Source organism: Zonotrichia albicollis, chromosome 8 (genome assembly GCF_047830755.1).
Source record: "Zonotrichia albicollis isolate bZonAlb1 chromosome 8, bZonAlb1.hap1, whole genome shotgun sequence".
In the NCBI taxonomy this organism is placed as follows: Eukaryota; Metazoa; Chordata; class Aves; order Passeriformes; family Passerellidae; genus Zonotrichia; species Zonotrichia albicollis.
The window spans coordinates 17,542,358-17,566,891 of NC_133826.1; the positions used below are offsets into that span (position 1 = coordinate 17,542,358).

Here is a 24,534-nt window from a genome sequence, read left to right on the forward strand (position 1 = left end):
AGTTTTAATTAAAGGTTTTACAGCATTCCACAACAACACAAAATGAAACACGGAATACAGCTTGTTAATGTGGGTAAGAAAACTTACAGCTACTTCCAACAGATCTGATCAGATCTGTTTAACAGGCTACCTCTATGACATGTGCTGTTATACAATCACTGAAACACTATTTACCTTGGCCCCCAGTATTTGTTTCATAACCCTCTTAGAGAAGAGTGATAAGTAAAGCAGACCACACTTGCTAAAATTCTGTGGATTATGCCTTTTTCTCTTCAAAGTATCAGATGCACAGTGAATATATGCTTCTCTGGGACAAGTGAGAATGGAAATTGCATTATTCTATGGAAAGATGGCATAAAAAACTATTGTTTATTGCTGATTTTCAAAATAATTCAAAGAAATCTGGATCCAACTGTGACTCCCGATGATGTGGATGTTGAAACTCCTTTGCAGATAGCTGGTTCCTGAGGGAAACATATCACAGTTGAATGTTTTATTAAGATTACGTTATCAAATATAAAAATATTTTGGTTTTGGTGACTACTACTGCATTAAAAATGGAATATTTGAATTTTTAAAAAACAAATCAGGTGGAAATATACACTGGCCACTAGTTTTAAAATTTCAGTAGTCTTGTTACATGACTACTATCAAAATTACAACTTATATGCAATATATGTATTTTTCTCCTTACACTGGGTGTGGTGCACAGCAGACCACAACCAGATTAATTCAATAAACAAAGCCATGTGTGGCAAAGCCAGCATGCTTTTATACATAGATTGGAGGGTGCTTTTGGAGATTAGATAAACACAGCTGCTGCCAGTTTACCAAGCAAGAGGCAGGACTGAGGCAGGGAGGGCTGAAAATACTTGCTGGACAGCAGAAAGTCAGGCACAGAAGAAAGAGTGAACTATCAAAAGGACATATCCCTGCATTTAACCCAAACCTTGTGTAAATTCTGCCTGAAAGAATAAGAGAACAAATTTCTACAAATAAGTAATCATTTGGGGCCTAGTGTGAGTGCAGGTCTCTGGTGTGTCCTGTGTCCATTTCAAATAATCCATTTGGAGCTATGCCAGTCAGACCACTACAGTCCATGGGTTTCTATGGGTTCAAAGAGAAGCCAAAAAGAGACCAGAATCTCCTTTTGCCTTTAACTCTCCTAGAACAGTTACATACCCAAAGCAATCCATTTCTAAATAGTTTCTTATATGGCATTTATTTTCTGAGCCAAGTGTTGACAGAAAGCTGGATCACTTTTAATTGACTTTAGACAGGGAAACTGAAGCATAAAGTTCACATATCAACAAGGTGAAGAGGAGCAAACTCTATGAATAAGAGTTTGCATGATTAGCCCATAGATGTTTGTTTTGTCTTATTCCTTTACTGATACACAGGAAGGGCCATGGGAATTCCCAGACACATCCACATCCTTTGGGTTGTGCACTTTCCTAGTAAGTGTTATCAGCAACATTATGTTGTGCAAATATGTTACGTGGACAGGAAATTATTATAGTGCCATTGCTCATGTCAGTTTGACAACTTCAAATTTTAGTCACTAGAAAGAGGGTCAACATCCTTTTTTCAAAATATCTTTCCATTTTTAAGCACGCAATGATTGCTGCAAAATCTTGGTTCCTCAAATAGCTGCTCAAAGAAGTTTTTACCTTCCATGGAGTGTTTTGGTATCAAACATTGCCTAATAGCCTTCTCCACTGTAACTGATACACAGTTACTAGGACAAGCATTGGGAACAGCTAGGAGAATGCTAATTCTTTTTTACTGCACGAATGCAATCAAAGCACAGTAGCTATCCCATGACTTTACCCATAATGTGACAGACAAGGAATAGTGTTGTTCTATGGTTTAATCACAACAGATAAGTAACAGCCCTCAGCCCAAAGATTAAAATAAATCAAAACTACAACAATATCTAGACATTTATGTACATTTTGCTTTACACAGGTCTCGGTGTAAGACTGTATCTCATTTTACCTAACACCATGAAAACACTTCACACAATAAAATTGCTTATGACAAGCATTATGAACAGAGTGAAGAGCTGTTATTGCAGAAGTAGAAATGTTACTTGAAAAGAAGTCTCAAAAGAATGCAGTTCTTTAATCTTAGTAATGGAAAAATGTTAACTCTAGTGACAATGCTACAAGATTAGTTAATATTGATCTTCCTGCTATTAAGTGAAAACTGTTTCTTCTTTCACTTTAAATGATTTATGGAAACATTGACACAAAGTGATTGCATATTGTATTAAACTATATATTGGTACTGGAAGTACCAGCTGGCCTATGACATAGAGCTCCATGCTTCTGATTTTAGAGTCCAGGTGCTCTGCCTAGCTGAACTTCATGCACATGTGCAGGCTAAATTTTGTGAGAAAGTTTGATATATAACATATAACAATATTTCATATCTTTTCAGACAGTGGGAAAAAATTTAATGGAAAGAACATTAGATTTCAGGACTCCTCTCTCCAAAAAAGTTGTTTATAGTATTAGATTCCAGGAATTCTTAATAGAGTAGGAATTATTTCTCTAGCTATTTCACATTTAATTAGGTTTTGCAGAACTGGACCACAATTCTTAGCAAATATTTCAGCTATTTCAGCTACCCTGTAAATAGGTGTGCTTCTAATAATGACTGCAGAATTTCTATGAGTTAGAGTTACCCATCTGGGAGAGTGCTGATTCAATGTCACTTTAATGGAGATGAATAAACTGTTTACGTAAGTCATGCCATCTCATAGTCTGTAACACCACCAGTGGCTGCTGGGCCCATTACTGCATTCCACTCGCTGTTGATTTTTCTTCTCATGACTGATTAAGACAAAACATAAATTGAGCAGGTAATTTATGAGAAGTCTCTGTAAAAAAATGAAGGTAAACCAAAGGCAATATAAAGAGTAGGTCAGATAAATAACAGACATCTGTGGGCCGTTATCTGACTCAGTATGACTGGCCACATACTGATCTTATAGACGTGCTGTTCAAACATCAGTGTTTGGAGAGCAGATTGATGATTCTTTGACAAGGGAGCCTATTGGCACTAAGTACATAGATAACCACCTTTCCTCCTGCTCTCAACAGGCTGTGCAAAGCAGGGTGTTCAGTATTCCTTTTTCAGGCAATGAAGATATTTAAGTCTTTTAACATGTGTTGCAATGGAACTTCAGATCCTGCCTAGTTGTATAAAACTTATGCAGAAACACACTATTGTCCATGAACACCCTTTCCCTGGAACTCCTGACTAAAATAATGATTATTCTCACATAAAGTAATTGTCCACACTGTGCAGTGAATATAAATAAATCTACAAATGGAGTACTAACTTGAGTAGATTCTGTGCTGGCTGCCTGTGCTATTGTTGGGAGCATTACATTTTAATAAACTAGATGGCCTATTGCCTTCTCTAAATAAAACCCGTGTTATTTTGAGGAAGAAAAGCAGAATAATATATGCTGCTGCCCAAGCCTCACTAGACATTGGCAGGTTTTGTTTTAAAAAGACAACTAATTAACACAGAGAGAATTGTACATGCTGTCAAACCTCAGTACAATAAACATCTAGAAGCAATAAATCCATCAAGTGTTGAGATCCCACTCCACTAGAGGGACCGGTGAAAAGCAGTGCTCGCAAAGTCCGAAGCTAAAAGCTCCCAGAAATGGCACTGAAGGCTCTTTAGCAGACCGTGCCGCTGAGCAAGGTTCGGTCCCTGGGTTTGCCGGGAGGAGCTGCAAGGCGCAGAACTGCCCGACAGTGACATCCAGAGGGAGACGGGTGCACCCGCTCCTCCTGCACTCGCGGCTCTTCGAAAGCCCTGCCAATCCAAGCCGTCTCTCTGGATACAACACCATTATTTTTCTCTGGCAAACTCTCAGTAGTTGATTCCATTAATGTAAATTGTCCTTACAAGGACTAAAATATCAGTGAAGCATCTTGTGCTTTCAGAAAATACTTCCCTCTAGTCGTTGCAATGATTCTGCTACTTATCTTAGTGTTGATAAAAACCACATTTCCCTGGTCTCCACCCAACTAATGAAAACATCTCATTGTTTTCATTCAGAACTAAACCTGACTCTGCAGGTCGCAGATATTTCTGTATACTCCATGTGGTCCAGATTGAAGCCTTTTGCAACACTGTTTGATTTGGGTTTATCCTAGGTTATTCCATTCTCTTCGCCGCTTTCAAGAGTACCTTCCTTCCTTCCTTCCTTCCTTCCTTCCTTCCTTCCTTCCTTCCTTCCTTCCTTCCTTCCTTCCTTCCTTCCTTCCTTCCTTCCTTCCTTCCTTCCTTCCTTCCTTCCTTCCTTCCTTCCTTCCTTCCTTCCACATAATTTACAGAGCAAGCAATCCTTTCCCAACCTTACAAATCCACAGCTTTCACTTCCCATTTCCTCTGAAACTCAAGCAATTCCTTTCCCTGGCTTTTTGAGGGGATGTTTTGAAGAGCAGTGTAACTTGTCTGTTCTCTGTATTGAGACACTCAGATGTACTGGCATGTCTGCTCTTTAGACCAGAGAGGGATATGAACAGCCCTGAAACACAGAAGTTGTTTCAGTTCAAGCTCTTTCACCTTCTGCTACCCACGCCATTTACTGGTCAGAGCCCTGGGCACACTGTAATTCTGATTTCCCACAAAGGTACAGCTCCAGCCTTGTCTGGCTTGGTAGGTAATGTTTCATGTGATCCTGAAACATTGATTCTGTTGCTCTGTTCTCAGACCTTGAAATGAGTCACCTCTAAAGTTTATTATCAAGTTCAACTCAGCAAACACTTTTCTAGGGTCAGGCTGTGCTCTACCTTGTGAGGAATGAAAGGGCTCTTTGTGCAGATGTCTGCATGCTTGTGTGGCAAGTGGAACAAATTAACTTTGTGGTATTATACTCGTTCCTTGAATGATTCATATGTTTGGTAAATCACAGGAGGGACGGTGGTTTGCAGCAGTAATCTAAAACTATAGAGGCAGTAAGATGTGCACGCTCCATTCTTCTAGACTGCTGGCTAGAAGACTCAACAATCATTATCCTGAAATAAAAATAGAGCTTCTCAATGCAGTAGAAATATCCAGAAGAATTTGATTATTTATTTAGTTATTAATTTGTTAAATTCAAGTGAGAAGGCTGAGATGTAAAACATCTCAAAAATTACTAGAAAAAATACTGCTTATTTTATCTTTTCTGTGTTTTCATATTTATATTTATAACAAAGTATTTAGAAAATCCAGCTGTAAATGATCAGCAAACAGATGAGCAAACAGAAAAGTGACGATGGAGCATCACAAAGAAACTAACTCAAGTCATCAGAAAGATTGTACTCTTTAGCTGCCTTGGACAGAAGTCTGCCAGTGGATCCAGAGGAGCAGTGGCAGTACTCTGATCAGAAATCTGGCTGGGAGCTTTGGGTTGACGGTCAGGCCTGAGTCTGCCAGGGCACTCTGGCACTCTCAGGCCAACACTGAGGATATTTGCTGACAGGAGAGGAAAGGTGATACTCTGCTTGTCAAAGGGAGTGGTGGCAGACCCAGATTCTTTTGATCATTCCCCACAGTCTTAATCTTTTAAGTACCTTCAGGACTTGTGCTATGGCTTGTTTATGCCCACACAGCTTTCACTGTCTCCCCTTTTCTTCCCTGGCCAGTTTTATTCCTCCCCATACCAGTTCTAGCCTCCCTTAGCTCTCAGGGTCCTACTTTTTTCAATCTTGACCTCCTTTTTTTAGCCATTTCCTGCTATCTCTCAGTCTCACTCACATCCAGCCCCACCCTTTCCTCAAATCCTGCATGCTGTCCCTTGCATGCCAGTCCTCCCTCCACCTCCTCTCTCTGGCAGCCATTCCCCTGCTGTCCTAGACTTCCATTTCACTTCTGTTGCTGGTGCCTTTGCTGAGCCACTCCTGGCTTTCAGTCTGTTACTGTGCCTCAACAGAGGCATAATGGCCCACTGTCTACAGCCTTAGGTTAAATGCTTTCATGATACTGACTTTTTGAATCCCTCATCCTTCTCAGAGACCTGCTAGGTCCTGCTTTCCATATCAACCAAAGTATTCCTTATCAACTCCAGAAAAAATACACAGTTCTCCTTTTTCTTTACATTCATCTCAGGAGCAGCCTTTGTCCATTGTGCCTGCTCTCCATCAGGACAGTCACTGATGTGAAAGAGTGAAGGTACATGACAGGTCAGAAGCACCTTTCAGGGCTGCCCAGACTGTCCCAGTCAGGCCCTGGGTGCACCATGCAGGCACAGACTACAGATCCTTTAGCTATGAAGCTCATCAAGTTGACTGAGCATACACCATGATCTATCAAAGTGGTTTGGGTAAATATGGATGAATTTTCTCAAATATGAGAAAAAGCTAGAAGCATATCTTTCCTCTTGTCCATTAAACATCTCTGATGAAATAATGTGTAATAATTTCTTTACTACTATGCAAGAAGGGATACCATATTGTCTGGTTCTTTAATTTCATTCTTAAAAGTGACTGAATAATATGTGCTGATGTTTTCCAAAAATCTTCAGCACCTACCATGAGAAATTTCATACTGAATGGTCCAAGAAAGATGAGGTCATAAACACCTGCACTTAAAATGCAAACCTGAGCAGCAGCTTGAGCATAATAGGAGGCATTTATGTTTAGTTTCTGGGTGTTACAGTTCAGGATTTTCCAAGCATAGCTACCTACAGAGAACAGTGCCTGCCTGCTAAGCTATTGTACATAAGCAAGATCATTTGAGAGCAATGGAAATTATGCTCAGCTGCACCTTCTCTAATTAGGCAGAAAATGTTTGCTTTTAAGCTGAGTTTCTCAGTTACCATGTCCTGTTATTAAAATAATTGGTCTCTGTTCCTTGTCTGACCCAGAAGGGGATACAGATAGGGATAGTCATCTCACTTAACCAGTCTAGCAAGGAACTGTCATGTTTTCATTTAGCACCTTCCTCTCCCAGTCCACATTCCTGCTCCAGTTTTAATCAGGTAAGTTTCTTGGTAAGAAAGTTGAGCCCCAAGTGCAGGCAGCACCAGGATTCATTTTCAGTGAATAAACTACAGTCATAAGAAATAATTAGAACTTTGTTATTAAAGCTTGGAGTCAGGAAGCTTGATTTCATGGTTGTTTCTACATATTCTATGTGACTTCATGAAAAACAGAGATGAAAAATGCCCATGAATTTACACTGCTGCTCACCTCTGTGAGTGTCTGAAGATGGCTAACATGTAAAACATCCTTTAAAAACTACAAGTAGTCTCAGAAGAGTAAATGTTAATCTCCCTTGTTGTGGTTCCCCCACTGCAACACACCAAGCAGGTTGAATGGTTAGAAAATTTTAAAATGTCTTAAAATTCAAATAAATCACTGTGAGTTCCTGGGTACTCCAAGACTGTAAATATTTTCTTTTCCTTTACAAGAAATGTTACATTCTTGAGAGATCAGTGCAGACTTACGAGTGAATGCGGATCCTCATGATACCAATCTCCCATGGAAATGGCTGTAGTTGGATACAAGATTGAAATGAAGATATCTATTTTATAAAGTCAGCATCTTGTCATGTAGACCAGGGGACTGAGACCAAAGGTTCCAACATGGGCTTCTCACTAGAGAGAGAGAGCACAAGCCAGTGGCCAAGTCATTAGTGCTCACAAAGAAGGACCAGTTCTCTAATCCAATACTCTTTCTCCAGAATTCATTTTCATCTCATTTCTATTTCAGCACTACAAAATATCACTTCTAAAGCTCCTTGCTCCTCACTGAGTGCTCAAATGACTCAGCTGCACAACCAGGCTCAATCCTGTGAAAGTGGTAAGACAGAAAATCCAAAATCAATCTTTTGGGCAATTTTTTGCAAGATTGGGCAAAAAACAAGTGAGAGGTTTTGGTATTACACTTTGGATGTGGGTGTTTAAATCTGTTATCCAATTCTGTTATCCAATCTGAGTATTGTTTGCTGGTATTTTCTTCAACTGTAGCATGAGGATCCTTCCTCATTTGTGAATATCGGCTCACAGTGGTGTGAGGCTCTGTACACCCATCTCAAACGCTGAGCTGCAGCTGAAACTGGGAGCCGAGCCCCACCTAGTGACACAGGATAAAAATACTCAGCTGCTACTAAGAATAAATGTTTTATTTGATCATGTTTGAAATTCAGGATAAAAACTTAGTAAAATTAAAATATTTAATTTATGATTTTTTAAAAATCCTATTCTAATTTTGAGTTAATTTCTAGCATTTCTAAGATAATTGCCCCTAGTCTAGCTGAAGAAATAAAAGAATCTTGATTGATATTGCTCAGTAAAATCAGGCCTTTACTTCTGATTCCAAATTTTTTTACATGAGCTTCAGTTACCTGGATTCTGGAGTTTATTAAAAAATATTTGTTCCATTTACTGGTTTCCTCTATTCACAGTAAGAATGGAACATAAAACTTAAAGAGCATCCTTCAAAAAGTGCCAGACCAACAGCAAAATATTAGCATGTGATGACAGCATGTCATCAGATTCTAATACAGGCCTTCATTACTGGCATTGTTCTTCAAGATGATTTTTCTTAATCAGATAATGATTATGTCTCAGAATACTTTTTGTCCAGGTTAAAGGTTATTAATATTTTGGTTAGCTTCCTTGATATAATAAAAAATTAACTTATCTTATTTAAAAAATGTTAAGTTTCCTGTGAAATTTTACATTTGTATTTCCAGGGAAAATTACTTTTCCCACACATTTTTAAAGTGCAACAGCAGAAAGTGAAAGGAAAACTATTTTCTCTATTTAGGTTTTATAAGCACAAAACTACTCCTTCGGTTTTAGAATTTTATTTTAATTTTCATCCAAATTCTGAAAACTCCCCAAAATTGATGAATAATGAACATTAAAAGACAAAACACTGATGAAGAACTATGAGCTAGCTGGAAACAAAATGGTTAATAATCCTCTATAAGACAGTTTTTAGAAATCTTTCCTGCTGTGTTTCCTCAGAACCATTTCTTGGGAGGGGGAGGAGGTGGGGGTGGAGGTGTGTGTAAATTTAAATTGGAATTGTAGCAGGTTCTGTCAAAACAGTTAAAATGTCAATTTCAGAAACACTGTATGACTTACCCTTTTGGGAAAAAATGTAGTTATTTCCAGTCAGCTTAGAAGGATTCAAACGTTCTGGGACAGAGATTCACTCCTTTTTATAAAAGCCCAGTTTCTAATATTACCTATTTACTTCCATCTATGCTAGTTTGTCACCAAGGTTTCATGCTGCATTTTCTCTAGAGAACTGGAATACATTGGCTTTGTTTTGCTTTCTTGTTCTAGACAAGAGTAGCCTAGTGCTCTGTCTCCTATACAAGATGGACCAATTCTTCAACAGTTTTGCAAAACAGCTTCCATTTAATTCAATTTTATTGCAATTGCAGATGTTGTATTACTTCTTAAAGAGGGTATTTATTTGTTCCACTGACTGTCAGGAAGAGGACAAAACCATGCTTTTAACATCCTTCCAATTTGTAATTTTCTCTAGATTATTGAGCTGAGTTTAGTGAACATAAAGATAAATTGGCAACAGGAACAGCACAGAGAAAAGGTTGTTAAAAGTGGCTAATAATTCCCGCATTCCTCAGTCATCTGAGTTACATGGATTGACCTAATTTGGTGTTATTCCTGTTGTTGCAGGTTATTCCTGGGCATGCAAAATGCACATGGACATAGATGAGAGTATGTATAGCATAATACAGCCCGTCAACGTGATCTAACTCTACAAACTACAGCCAAAGAGAAGCTGAAATGGATCTATGACTGGCTGTGTATTGATAATGCAGCCGGATCAGCCGAAGAGGTATCGCGGTGTCAGTGGGCTTTACAGGACGGAACAGCCCCCGTTCTGTGCCGGCAGTGACAAATCTTCAGCTATTCCCAGAAATAAGCTAATGAAGGGAGAAATATAAACCTCCCACCCCGGGCGGGGGCCCTGTATAAACCTGCGGCTGTGGAGGAGCCGCCGGACCCCGAGCGCCTCTCCCGGGAGCGGGAGCGGAGCGCCCGGGGCACCAACGCCGCTCTCTCCCTCCCGCCGGCGCAGCGGCCCCGCGGCCCCGGGCACACAGCGGCGGGCGGAGCTGCCGGAGGTGCCGCCGCCCGGCCCGGCCCCGCGGCGCTGGAGCCGAGCCCCGCCGAGCCGGCTGCGCCCCGGGCCCGCCCGCCGCCCGCCGCCCCCGCGGAGCACGGCCCGGCACGGCCCGGAGAGCGCGGCCATGGAGCGGCGCGGGGGCCGGCGGCAGGTGAGCGCGGGCCGGGACAGCGCCCGGGACACAGAGGGGGCACAGGGCGGGCAGCGCGGGGGGCACAGAGAGGGGAGCACAGGGCGGGCAGTGAGGGGGGCACAGAGCGGGCAGTGCGGGGGCATGGAGCGGGGGCACAGCGCGGGCAGTGCGAAGACAGCGCGCCTCGCCACGGCACAGAGCTGCCAGGTGTTCCGCACTGAGCGGGCGAAGTTACGCGCTTGCTGAAATCTCCGCCCTCTGCAACTTGAGTTAATTTCACGGGAAGTTTGTTCTGTTCTTTTCTTGAACTTTTTTTGTTTCTCTTTAGGACTCTGGAGATAGTGTTTCTGAGCTACCGGAATGGAGACCAGCCGTTTACAGAAAGTGTACGGACATTCTCTGGCTGCTCCTCTTCTGTCTTTTCTGGGCTGGTTTGGTAAGCGTGCGCAGTTTGTTTGTTTCCTGGAAGGACAAATCTAAATAAGAGTCTGCTGTAAGCAAAAATGAGATTGCTCTCAGAACTAAAGAAGCACATTTGTACATGTTTGTGTATGAGACGTGTTTTTGCCCAGAGCCAATCTTTAGTCCCAAGTACTAAAAGTAGAAGCACAGAAAAAGGCTGTAAAGCTGAAGTTAGAAGGCAGTTGTGCTGGTGTGTGCAATCTGTCTCGATCACAGCCAACATTCAGCTGTACTCACTCAAAGCAGCAGTGGTTAATGTGGGACTGGGAGCTTTGCTGCAGCCAGCAGTTGGCACATAGCCACAGAGCTTAGTGATTGTCCTTGGTGTGTGTGAAATGTGACTTGCACCCCATGGGACAGAGGAGAAGCTTGCATCACTGAGTTCTTGAGTGGCTGGAGTGATGGAGAGATAAGCCTTGGGTAAAGCAGTACTCAGGACTTCACCAGTTTCACACAAGAGTTGCTGCTTCTTGGCACTTGCAAAGGTTCTTTCCAGGGGTTGTTTTGGCCCTCACAATGTACAGGAGGGTTTAAGGTGCATTCCTGGACAAGATGTTTCATTTGGACTGAGAATTGCTGCTACTTGTCCAGCAGAGGTACTTAACTACCTCTGGGGTTTGCAAGAAGATGATCTACTGGAACTGTGATCTGGCAGCAGAACAACTAAAAGGTCAGGGCAGTGTCACCTAAGTGACACTGCACAGTGTGGCTTTCTACAGGTTTTTCACATGTGTTAAAGATGTTCCTTCCTGAAATTTCAGGTAATTTCCATTTTAAATATATTTTGTGTTTAAAAATACTTCTGATTACATTCACTAGCAGCTTCAAGGGCCCATCATGGCAGCAGTTCTATTGTCCAAGTGTGTCTTGAAGGTCACCCTGTAATATGAGATGCAGTGAGCACATGAAAAATCACCATTTGAGTGATCTTGCCTAGTGACACACATGAACATCACTAGGAACAGTGTTCAGCACCTTAGTAATGCTTTTCTCTTATTTTAATCAGGACCTCTGTCTTCCTTCTCCTGTGTTATTCTGCTTAATGTACATACTTTCAACAACAGATGAGGGAAAGCTCTAAGGAAGCATTAGGGCTAAAGTTGCCCATGTGACTTGCTCTGCCTTTGTGCAGAGAGGTGAATTTTAGATTTAACTGTTTGCAACTGGAAGGCAAAAATGCATGACCTAAAAGGAATATTTATTGAATAGGAAGGAAAAGCTACGGTAGCATGCTTTCATATTTAAAAAAATATTTTAACAGATGTTTATAAGTGGCTATGCTGTGGTGGCTGGTGCTGCAGAAAGACTTGTGCTTGGATATGACAGCTTTGGGAACATATGTGGTCGGAAGAACACTCCTGTAGAAGGGGCAAATCTTTCTGGATTGGACATGACTAATAAAAAGTAAGTGCATCAGATAATGTATAAATGTTTGAGAACTTAGTAAAATACACATCTTCTAGTTGTCAGTCATATACATCTGTGTAACTATGCACTGTTGTATTGAAAGGCAAAAAAGGTGGGAGTAGTGCAGAAGAGTGATTGAAATTAAAAAGTTAAGGTAGAATTCAAAAATTTGCTGCCTTGTTATGCTTTATGCAGCTGCCTTCTTAAAGAGGATCTTAAATGGGACATCAGCCAAACAGGCAGTCATTCTATAAGGCAAATCTTTCTACTTAAGGATGTTGCACATTGACATTCCCAATCATTCCACTGACTCCTTTGGAAAAACTTTCACTTGCTTTGTACCACTTTAAAAAGAAGGTTCAGAATTTAAATTTATGAAAAACCAAGAAAGCTTGTTTTTTGAGAAGAGGATCTTTTTTCTTTCTAGGTATGTGTTCTTTCTGAATTCATGCAGCCTGGAAATACAAAGCCCCAAAATCAGTTCACTTTCCTTGTGCGTGTCAAGTTGTCCACAACAGCAACTCAACTCTTTGGAAGATCTACAGAGTTTTGCAAGGAATAATGGTGTGCCACAGGGAATATGAGTACCTCAGTGTGTCTGTAGAACAGTTGAGCAGCTTCCACTTTGTTTTTGTTATGGCTCTTACACTAGGGAGTCATGTCTTACCATTAATTTCCTGAACAGTTCATGATAGCAGAAAATAATATGTCTTGTTTCTGCTTTATTTCAAACCCATAGTTTCTAGAAATGTTACAGCTGTCTTATGCAAATTAGAAAGTTGTTCATGAACTCCTGCACAGTGCTGAGATTATGTAACAGAAAACTGACTGTTGATAATGAACTAGTGAAGTTTGGTGGGGGTGCCAGTAACTGACCAGAGTTCATATGTTGTTTGTGACTCTTGTCCAACTGGTTCCTTTAAATGTAATTAAAACTGTGGTGGAATTATTAATTCCATGAAGACACAAGTGCATTTATCCTTCTAGACATCAGATCCCTATGTTTGCTATTGCATTTTGTTGTAGTTTAACCCCTGCTGGAAACTAAGTACCACACAGCCCCTCACTTCCTAGCAAATCCAGGACACACCTTGAAATTTTATTTGATTCTGCTGTTCAAGATGAAAATGCTGTCAGAAATAGCTGTTATGTGAAAGAGGCTCCAGTTTATTCATGTCCAACATGTAAATAAAATAATCTGTAGCCTAAGCCTTATTTCATGGGGTGTATATAAACTTCAGACCATATGAATATTAATGGCTGTTATTGTTGGAGGTCAGTATCCCATTATTTTTTTTGTTGTGCTGTTCTGTTTGGCAGAGATTGCTATTTAAATTGACAATGTTTGTTTTAATTTAATTCTGGAGTAGTTTGACATAATTTTGTATCTACAGAAGCTGTAAACACCTGTGAGATTATATAAGTATTTTCAGTCTAACTAAACATAATTGCATCAAATTCCAGTTCAAACTGCTTGCATATTTTTGTCAAGGCAGAGAGAAGTCTTGCATTTTGAATGGCTTGAATTGCCCAGCCTTTCTTTCCCAGGAGTGCTGTCTAATGGAGCAGAGAACCTGGAAATATTTCACCTAGATGCCAGCACAAGTTAGGTTTCTGGATACAGATGTATTCTATTCTAACTCAGGAGGGCCTGGTTCTATTGTAGCTTCCATCATTTCAGGTTTTTCTCTAGTCCTAGTGAGCAAGGATTAATGGCACTGTGGAGCAAACAGTGTGCCTGCCCTCCAGGAACATAAGTGGTGACTGTGGTTAAGTTGAGAAGGCAAAAGATCCTGCAGAGATTGGTTTATATTTACTCAACTATTTAATTTGCTATTCATATTCCCAGTGGAATATCCGGGATGAAAATGGACTGCTAAGGGATCAAACCAGAAGTGCAACAAAACTTATCTGTTAATGTGGTTTTAAATTTTTACTAATCTTAAGTTACTTTTTTCTCTCTCTGGTTTCCTTTTTTTTTTTTTTTCTAGATTCTTTCCTTTGTGTTTACAGCCTGAATGTTTCCAGTTACACAGTAAATCCAAAAGCAGCTCAGCTGTGTCCCACACTGCCAGTTCCACCAAGGTAAGCATGACTGAGTACTTTACAACCTCCTTTAGTCCAAACAACTTCTTATGGATTGTTATTTTCTCACATTTTGTATTTGCTTCACAGTCAGGATGGTTTTGCTTTGTTTATTTATTTTTTTGTCTGTGTATCCTTACAAGTTCTTTTATGTGCCTGTGAATATGCCAGAGTCCTGTCCCACAGAACAAACAAGGACTGCATTCCTTCCATTCCTCTACCCTTTATTCCTCTACCCTTCCATTCCTCTTCCTTTTCCAAATTAGGAAAAAGCACTCCATATGAGGAACAGCTTAGCTCCTGCACAGATTTTGCTTTCTCCCTCAATGCCAAGGATGTGGTCTTTGGCCTTGCTTCTTCTCCTGAGCCCAGAAATTTCCATCAGAATAATTTTATAGCCAGATGGCTTGAAGCACAGATATGTGGATGTTGCTGTCTTTGTCAAATCTGGCATTTGTGAGTCAAAATTCTTAAACCCGTGATTTTAAGTTCCACTATGCCATGAAAATACAGCCGAGAATTGGAATCTCTGTGTTTGCAGAGCTAATTCATCTGCTCTGAACAGCAGAAAATAGAACAAAATGAAGAGAGCCGGAGACATGTAAAAACATTACATATAGTGGATCAAAGGACAGCGTGTAAATTGATGAAAAAATATGGCATGTTTCACTTATTTCCTCAAATTTCTAGGCCTTTTTTTGGTTTGCCAAGGAAGTCAGCAAAGTTATTCATCTTGCACAAAAATATTACATGGTAGAAGCAAAGCTAGTTAGTAAATTTTTTAGCTGTTGATAACAAAACCTCTCCTCTTCAGGTATGATTTTGTCATTGGCTGTTGTAGGGCAGCGCTGCCATAGTGGGACAATAAATTTATGCAAGAAGCTTGGCTGGGAGTGCCAAATAATTTTGTATAAATAATTGGTGCCATTAATTGTACCTTGCAAACATTGTTTTGGTGTGGTTTTAGAATGCTTAAATATCATAAAAGCAATACAAAGTGGTTTTGATCTAGAATTATCTACAACAGCATAGGTTGCAGCTATGTTAGCATGAACTTTATTTTTACATAAATACATGGGAGCAAAGCAGGTGAAGCCAGACTAGAATGGGAATAGGAGCTATGTGCTGATGGGTGATAGTTAATGAGAGAGTTGTTAATTTCTTTCCTCAGGCTGGTCTTGAATGGATCTGTTCTGGTATAGTGATACAGGAATGACACTGTTAAGGAGTTTATTCTGCAGATTATACATAAAACTACTCTTTATAACAGAATGCTCTCTGTAGAGAATGGCAGGATGGATCTCTGTGGATTTTAAACTGTTTGTCCAGTAATTAATATTTTTTACGACTTTTGTTTTCAACCTTTCAGTAAATCCTTTCCATTATTTAATCGCTGTGTTCCACAAAATCCTGAATGCTATTCCAAATATGCATCTGTCCTCATAAGTATGGTTAATGAAATGGATGTTTTTCACCGAATTCTGAGTGGAATATTGGCAGGAAGAGATACTGTGATAGGACTGAGTGTCCTTGCACTAGGTAAGGTTATAAGTAAAAAGTGGATAATGATATTCAATTAAAAGGTTACAGTGTTTCTTGTAAGTCTATATGTTTAATTCAAAAGAAGACTTTTTTCATATTTTCTGGGCAGAGTTATTTTTTAAGGAAGAGTGATCAGATTTTATCAGGAGACATTTAATAGACTAGTGAAATGCAGATCTCTATCAGATTCTGTGGTCCATGACATGGGTAAATACCTCATTTTGGAGGACTGTAAGAAATTGTTGAAGAAAAAGATTACATCAGCATGAATACTTGAACTTAACTCTTACATAAGATGTTATTAAAAAGCTAGTATTTCCCAGGGTGAAATATATCAGCTATAAGTTTCTTATTATTTAAGTTAGAGGTAACTGTGTGCTTTAAATGTTAAAAAGGTTGCCAGCTTTATTAAATGCTGTTGCTATTAAGATTGCTGTCTAAAAATAAAAGCTAAAATTCTACAAGAACCTTAAATTTATATTTAAAATGAAAAGGGCTGTAACAGTCAAACTTTATGTATTTTTCAGCCTTCTCTTTGATACTGGTTTTAGCCTTCAGATTCATTCAGACCCTCTTCATCCATACTCTGATTGCACTGGTTGTGTTTGGGTTGTTGTGTAAGTATACTTACTGTTTTACTGTACTGAAGGATTAGCAGCTGAACAAACAGCTATCCTTTATTTCCATGGCCATCCTCAGTAACCTTCAGCTTACCACAGTCATTTCCAAGCTGAGGCCTTTTGGTGCCAAGGTCTGGCTGTGCTGTTCCAGCTGCTGAGTGTTGGGATGGTGGTGATGTTTATTGTTTTTATAGATGCCTAGGAACAACATTTCTTTTGGCAGATGAATGCAGTTATGAAAATGCTACTGTTTCAAAGAATGCTTAGTGAACTCTTGTACTGAACCATAGGAATGTGTCTGGCTAAAGCTTGTCATTCCATGAAAGTTGGCTTTGGATCTCCACAATGAAATTACATGCCTGAGCTTTGGGATAATGCAAGAAATCCAAATGTTCTGCTGCGGTTTTACCTCAGTCTGACAGGCCATTACTGGAAGTTTCTCTGTGCCCACTGGTCCTGTGGCTCTCTTTGGTGGCTGGCAGTATTCCCGAGCCCTGGGGGACGGTGGGAGGGAGGACACTGGGAAGGGAGGGTGGGCAGGCTCCATCCTGCCGGCAGCAGCGTGCCCTGCCCGCCCTCACGCTGCTCTGCTCTGCTCAGTTGTGTCAGGTGTGCTCTGGTGGCTCCATTACGACTACAGGAATGACCCCAGCACTGAACTGGAAACAGAAAAGGAAAATGTCAAATTCCTACTTGGATATGCCATCTTCTCAACAATCATCACTGTAAGTAGCATTTTGCCCTACGCAATGGCAGAGGCTGTAACTTGAAAACTTGAACTACAGGGGTTCTGCAACAATAAAAATAATTCCTAATTCTTTTCAAATTGGAAAATGAGAGTAAATTCTAAGATCTTCTTACATTCATTCACATATAATCATAAAATAACAGAATGGTTTGGGTTGGAAGGGACTTTAAAGATCCCTAGTTCCAAATAGATTTTTAGGCCCCCATCAAAACTACAAAAATAATTTTATATATTCATTGTGAAACTTGTTTTTCAGCCTTGCCATACTTCAAACCTGTACAAACTGTGTCAGTGTTGTTGGTGTAAAAATGTCAGAATTGTGTTCCATGCCCATTTTGTGCTGCATCAGCTCACTGGAGAATCATGTTGAATATGCACAGGGCACTGGCTGAGTATGGACATGAGATCTGTGGATTCATCCCATCCTGTCAGCAGGAGAAAGGGGTGGCAGCTCTTTGAGACAATGAAAGGGGCAGTGAAACGCAGGCAGCATTGTCTAGACCTCAAGTTACGGGGTTAAATTCTGTTTTTCTCTCAATGACCTTGTTTTACAATAGAAAATCTGAGTGGTTTGCATCTTCTGAAGAGAGATTTTTCACTCTGATGTTGCAATGTTAAAAGGAGCCATTTCTCAGTTTGAGGGTACAGTCAATTTATACTTCATGAGACATTTGTCAAAGCAATTGTCCTGTTGTCTTAGAGATAAGTGAGATCCATATGGAATTTGCCAGATATGAACAGTCTGACAGTTTACATTGACAAATACAAATGTGTCACAGACCAGATTTTTTTTAATATCCTCTATAAGTTATGACCTTTTTACATCTGCTGATACTAAAAAGGTAAGAAAAAGTTTCTTTGAATGCTAGTATGGTCCAGTACAACTGGCTGTTGTTTGCAGGGCTGTGGGAACAGCCACTACTGCAGGTTATGCTTCAATTCAGAGCTGGTGGCTTCTTTCCAGAGCAGGCAAGAAAACTAGTGAAGGAGCTGCCACTGGTTGTGTTTATTGCTTTAAAGATTCCAGCCTCCCTTTTAATTGCTGGTCATAGTTTCTTGTGACATACAAAGAATTGGGGATTTTGTGGGATTTTGACTCAGGGTTTTGTTCTTGGTGGGTTGGGTTTTTTACTTTGCGAAGACAATAATTTATTTAAATAAGTTTTCATTTTATGTCTGCTTTGCTCCTATACATACATAGCTCAGAAACTAGTTGGGTTGTGGACTGCAGGGAAGGACTGGTTCTCCTACCATTGTGAAAGTGAACAGTGGCAAGCTGACCTGAGTAGAAAGTTTAAAAATTCATGACATACAGGATATGTGAAAGCAATGTGTGGTGTATAATGTACATTTATGTTTGCTATAAAGCAAAACAGACAGCTTCCATTAGATCAATTAAAGTCTTACGGATACTATTTTGTAAAAAAACCAGCAGTGACTATTGTAGGAAAATAAATTTCAATCCACAGGCTCTTTGAGAACATAGGAAATGTCTTGAAAGGACTTTCTAATGTGTAGTAAGATTGTATAAATTGCTTTGTTGTCATGTCTTTGTGAAATCTGTATCCTCTGATCTCACATTTGACAACTCTGATAATTTTCTTGACAAACCCCTAACAATTTATCTTTTTCTTTCCTGAAACAGGTTGTTCTGCTCACCCTTATATTTGTACTAAGAAAAAGGCTTCCTTTCTCTGTTCAGCTCTTTAGAATTGTTGGCAAAATCATTGGCAGAATTCCTTTCCTCCTGTTCCAGCCACTCTGGACTTTTCTGATTCTCATTGTGTTCTGGGTATTTTGGGTTGCTGTACTGCTTAGCTTAGGAACTGCAGGTAAGCATATGCTTTTCATGTTTCTGACTGAGTGCTAGCCATTTCCTAAATTATCTTCTTTAATGTGGGACCTCTTGGTGTTGGCGCACAAAATGTGGGCTAGCATTGTTACACAGCTGAGTTATTTTATTTTATTTTTTAATTCTTTAATTTTTTAAATTTTTTTTACCTGCTGTTAAAATCATAGCGCAGCTCAAAGGTACTTTATGTTTTGTCTTCTTTCTAACTTGAAAGGAATGCTGATCTTTTCAGCAAGTGATGCAAACAGTACAGAGGACAGCACAAACTTACTGCACAGCAGAGTGATGACAAAGTTTCAGTTTTGAAAGAAATTTCTCAGATTTCACATAAGAAGGGAAGGTATATATATAGCTTTTATGAGCAACCTAGTAAAACATAGGTTTTGACAGAGGTGTTCTGGCTGGGTATTTTTAGTGCAGATGTCAGTCCTTGTAAGATCTTCCTATTAGAAGCATGTTAATGTCTAGCAGTGCACGTGTGCATTTTATAAATAACCCGGATCACGTCTCAGCTACAACCCGAGCATGAACGCAGGTGGGAAGGCGCCGCTGTGTGCGGGCTGTGTCCCGGGTGGGTTGGGCGCTGTGTGTCCGGCCGTGTCCGTGGGGGCACTTCGGGGCTGCCGGACCCTGCCTGTGCCCGCCGCAGCAGCGCCCGCGCCCGCCAGGGGGCGCCGCAGCCCGCGGGGAGCGCCTCAGGCCCGCCCAACGGGGAGCGGCTCCGGAGAACTAGGGGGACAAAGGGCGGCTCGGCCCGCCGGCCTCCGGGCAGGGCTGGCGGCGTGCCTGGGCCCCGCCGTGCTCCGGGGAATGGCCAGCGCTGCCCCCGAGCCCGCCGTGCTCCGGGACACAGCGGCTGAGCCGGGCCGTCCCGAGACGCGGCCAGTGCAGCGGCTGAGGCGGCCCTCGGGCAGAGCGCGCGGACAGCTCCGTGTCAGCAGGATTGCTGTTGGGATTTCCAGTCCCTTTACCTCAGATGTGCTTTTTGATTCAAATCTTGGAGGACGAGGGCTAAACGAGATCTGGTGTTGAGAATATTCCATTAGGTTGTCGCTCAAATTTTCAACCCAAATATGAGACCTCTGAAATGCTGCCTGTTAAAGCAGCTCGCCATCAGATAAGCTGGGGGTCGTTCTGCTCTTCTGGGGTGATAGACACACACATCCTGTAATGACAAATGCATACAGAACCGTATGGTTAATAATGCACTGACAGGACACCTTGGTATTATTAATTAGTTTTCTACAGTTGTCCTGTAAGTGGAAGATGTCTCTTTTTATTTTGAGTTTTGGGGACTTTTTGCACCACTTGAGAGTACATCTCTGAAGATCTCCAAAGATATGCTTTCTCTTACAGAGCAATTTGTTTTCTTCACTGACAAATAGTTACCTGTCTAGGATTCAGTTTGTAAAATACAGATGGTGATTTTCTTGGGTTTGACGCTTTGACATTTTCTTCTCACAAATATGTTTTCTGGGGCTGTGCAGGCTGTATTTTAAATGCACATATACCAAGAAAGCTGAAAAAAAATGAAATGTTTACAAAGGCACTAGTCTTTTTGTCTAATACAGAGAGATGGGTAAATTAAATTGGCTTGCTGCTGTGCTGCACCTGTTCTTAACATTTCCTTTGAATCTGCACTAGTTATATAATATTTATGGTGTCTCTGAATCTTAACAGTTCTGGAGCACTTGATCCTTGCTTCAGCTGTGGCACACCTGATCATTATGCGGCCATGCAGGCACCTTGTTTACATCTCCTCCAAAAGTTAGTGTTACTCTGAGAAAAAAGTCCTAACTTCCTGGGGGCCGTAGAATGCTATAGCCTGCACTTGGAAGGTACTTATGCACATGACTAATTTGAAACACATGGATAATCCTATTAAAATCAGTGGGACTACTTATGCATTTTAGGGTAGGCACCTGCCTAAGTACCTTGGTAATTCAGAATCTGTAAGAGCAGCAGAGACTGAGTGAATTCCAGACCTAGAAAACTAGGAGAAATGCCAAGACTTCATGAGACTAGGTAGCACAGTGGCACCAGTTAGAACCATTAGCTGGCTAGGAATGGAATTCAGCTGTTCTTAGGAAAAGCTGATATGTCTTAGGGTTATTGAGTTTTATTGTTTGCTAATTTGTGGGTATTTCACTGCAGAACTGAAGTAGCCATGTGGCACAGCAGAGAATGTGTTTCAGCTTTTCAGAGTGCAGGAGCTGTGAGGTCTGCATGGTGTAAATACTGTGAATGTAGGATGAGAAGGTGGTGTGATTATTTTGTGTAATAAAGGTGCATCCTGCAAGCAAGTGCGCAGCAGAACTGCCACATAAAGCTGTGCAACAGCAAAATGAGCAATAAAAATGTGTTTCCTGCAGGGGCCTTGACATTCCAATTACAGTCAGGTAGCTTACCTGTAAATACCTTTACATGAAAAAGCACAAAATAAGATAACACAATAGATTGTGTTGCAGGAAGCACTAAGATTCAGTGTATGATTCTAGAACCTTTCCTCACAGTGGGAGGGGCACAGCATATTTTCATGTTAACAGGAACTGATAAACAGGCTCTCAGTATTTTCTTGTCAGTGGCTCTTTGTTTGTGATAAGGAAATTGCTGGACTAGACTTCCCAGGAATTTTTTGTCTCTTACAGCAGCCTGTTGCTGCAGGCATCAGCAAAGCCATCAGAGCAGCAGCTGCTGAAGAAGGACATCTGAGCTAAGTGTGGCAGTCCCAAAATGCAGCTGAAGGTGCCACACACAGCCAGCACTGACTGGTGTCCCATTGCCCGGCTCTGCTGGCTGCCAGGGCAGCGCTGCAAGTCCCAGGGGAAATTCTCCTGCCTTCTGCTAGAAACACTTGGCCTGTTTGCTTTGTTAACATCACTTCTTTTGAAGTATTGGCAGCAGATCAACACTTGTACTCATCAAAGGCTTCCAGATCTGGTGGTTCAGATGTAGGGAGTTCAGTTCTTTACTGTGTTGTTAATGTCATCGCTAAGAGTGTATGATACCCTGGGAAGTTTCATTATTGTGTCCTTGGAGAAAAATATTCTGTTGACAGATTGAACTGTATTTCAGGGCTGTATTGAAACAGTTTAGTTTGTATGAACAGATAGATCATAGTACAGTGGTGAGGAAAATGGCATACACTTTTCTTGACGGGTTATCTAGGACAGCTTTAAAGTTTATCTGAGATACTGATATAGAAAAATAGGTTGCTTGTAGTTCTGCTGACAAAATCAGGCATGTCTGGTAGGCCCAGAAAACAGGAAATCGGACAGAGATGTTTATATCATTAAACAGATTTTTGTGACATAACAAAACTAGTTTACCTTACCTGATCAGCAAAGTGATCAAAGGTGAAGTCACAGATGGCTCTGCCTGATTTCTGTGCAGCTGAGCACAGGTACAAGGTTGTCCAGGAAAGACAAAGCCATTACTGTTATTACTGCAGGTGGTTATTTCAGTAGGCTGGTAAAAAGCAAACAGGATTAGCTTGCCATATGAACATTTATCAGTCTTCATGACAACAGTACTGAAACAAAGCCTGAACAGGTCTGTTTTGGAAAAAGAAATGTTCAGGTGGATTGTATAGTGGAAAATGTCCTTAATTCTGCTACCAAATGATGTAATGTCTTTGCATGAAAATGGAGAGACAGAACACCTTTGTGTCTCACTGACATCTTGTTTGCCTGAGTTCCCTTAGTGAAGGCTGTAGGCTGTGGATAATGAGTGTATTTGGCTAGTTGTGTGCAGTAGGAAAAGGCAGTTGAGAGCCTCTGGAAGAAATATGGGAAACGAAAAATCTCTTGAATTCATAATTATATGGTGCCTCACTCATTTTAATGACTTAAGTAAATTATTATATCCTCAAAAACTCACCTTAAAAAACCCTCACTTTTGCAAACTTAAAACCAGTGAGGCACAGGATGGGGAGGCATGAGGGAGAGTTTGTGAGAAGAGATCTGAGTAGTAGCTTTTTCAAACCATCAAATATCTTGCACTTCACAGACTTAAAATTCATTTGAATATATTGGAAGCACTACATTGTTTCTATGAATGACCAACCAAACAGCACTGGAGAGAGCTTGCCTGTTCAGCCAATATTGTTAACCTCTCAGAAAAAAAAATAAATCTAGAACATATATCTGTATTTATGTACCCATGTAGCATTTTTTTTAATCTTTCAAAGAACTTTAAAATAATGTTGAGTGCTACTATGGGGTAAATGGATATTTTTCTTTATTTACAGACTAAAAGGCTGCTTCTGAAAACTTAAAAAAAGCTTGTCTAAAGCTGATGGTATTGCTGAAACAAATCTTTACTGTTTCTACTTCTAGTTATTCTTGAATAAGAAGTCTGTGGCTGTAGAAGAACAGGCCAGAAAGGAACCATTTCCTAGATAGCTTTGTGTATGTGGTGGTTTTGAACTTGAATGTGGTGTGTTGTCCTGTAAGAGAACACAGAATCATAGAATCAATTAGCTTGGAAAAAACCTTTCAGATCATCAGGTCCAGCTGTAAACCTGGACTGCCAAGTCCACACAATGAATACATGAAGTATTAAAGCTTAGGTTATATTGCTGTTTGAGCAGTAATAGCCACTTCTGTCTCACTTTTTAATTTCTTTCCTGGAGTTGGAATAAGAAACTACTTGCCTCCAGAGATTGTTTTATTTGGTGAACATGTTTCTCTTTAAGGTTAGTAGACTTAAGACTTGGTAAAATAAAATTAAAAAAAAAAAAACATAGCATGTTAGGAACCTAGAGACCTTTTACTACAGTCAAATTGTCTTAATGCCATTATCCCCTGACTGCTCTTCAGAGTCAAGTGCCACCAACAGGATTGCACAGAAAAAAGGTCTGATTGTTGAGGAATCTGAATTGACCCCACCTTTTGTGAAAAGCCTTCTATGAATACAAAATACATTCTTTGTTGGTAACAGAAGTGGAAGGAATGTTTTTAGCTTGGATAGGTTAATTTATCCATGCTCCTAGATACAGTAGTAGCATTGGAGCATGTACTACCATACCATGTCTGCTTCCCCCCCCCCCCCCAGAGAGCCTACATGTATCTGCCTGTATTTTGCACAAAGATTGCAAAGTATAGAGAACAGAAGACTAATGACCATGGTTCTGATTAGTAATAGCAATAAAGTATTTGTTTTGTTTTGCTGCAACAGTATGTTATGTATCCTTAATATTTTTCTGTAGTCTTTCTCTCCTGCTTCTTACAAAAAAACCCTAAAGCATTTCATAACTATGCATTTATTTCAAATTTGAATAATGGAAGTGAAGGTTTCATTTACTTCTGAACTATTTGATTACTCAAGTCTAAAGTAATGTCTTCTCAGATATCTTTACGAATAAGTAGCTTTCCTTTTTCCTTTATTGGTAGCTGTGTCTCAATCCCAATTTAAACACAATCATTTGCTTTTTCTGAGATTTTATTTTTCAAAATCCAGGTTGAATTATAAGATGTTGTTTTTCTAACTTTGTTAGAATGAACAGAATTAAATAGCATTGAATTTATTTTTTTTGTAACTTTACTGAAGAGAAGTTAAGGGAA

At 40.3% G+C, this 24,534-nt stretch overlaps 1 protein-coding gene across 11 annotated transcripts in view; it reads left to right on the forward strand.

The window, feature by feature from the left end:
* Positions 1-9,982: 9,982 nt before the first annotated feature.
* Positions 9,983-24,534, forward strand: part of SLC44A3 (solute carrier family 44 member 3) — a 62,311-nt gene continuing 47,759 nt past the window's right edge. For 9 of the 11 annotated variants that reach the window (XM_074546131.1, XM_074546133.1, XM_074546134.1 and 6 more), the window contains exons 1-9: positions 10,387-10,461; positions 10,583-10,690; positions 11,978-12,120; positions 12,551-12,687; positions 14,115-14,208; positions 15,578-15,747; positions 16,278-16,367; positions 16,971-17,095; positions 18,764-18,950. In XM_074546131.1, the coding sequence (XP_074402232.1) occupies positions 10,396-10,461; positions 10,583-10,690; positions 11,978-12,120; positions 12,551-12,687; positions 14,115-14,208; positions 15,578-15,747; positions 16,278-16,367; positions 16,971-17,095; positions 18,764-18,950 (1,120 nt within the window). In that variant the 5' untranslated portion in view covers positions 10,387-10,395. Of the gene's footprint in view, positions 10,273-10,386; positions 10,462-10,582; positions 10,691-11,977; positions 12,121-12,550; positions 12,688-14,114; positions 14,209-15,577; positions 15,748-16,277; positions 16,368-16,970; positions 17,096-18,763; positions 18,951-24,534 lie in introns of those variants that run through there. The other 2 variants (XM_074546141.1, XM_074546139.1) reach the window with 2 other exon arrangements.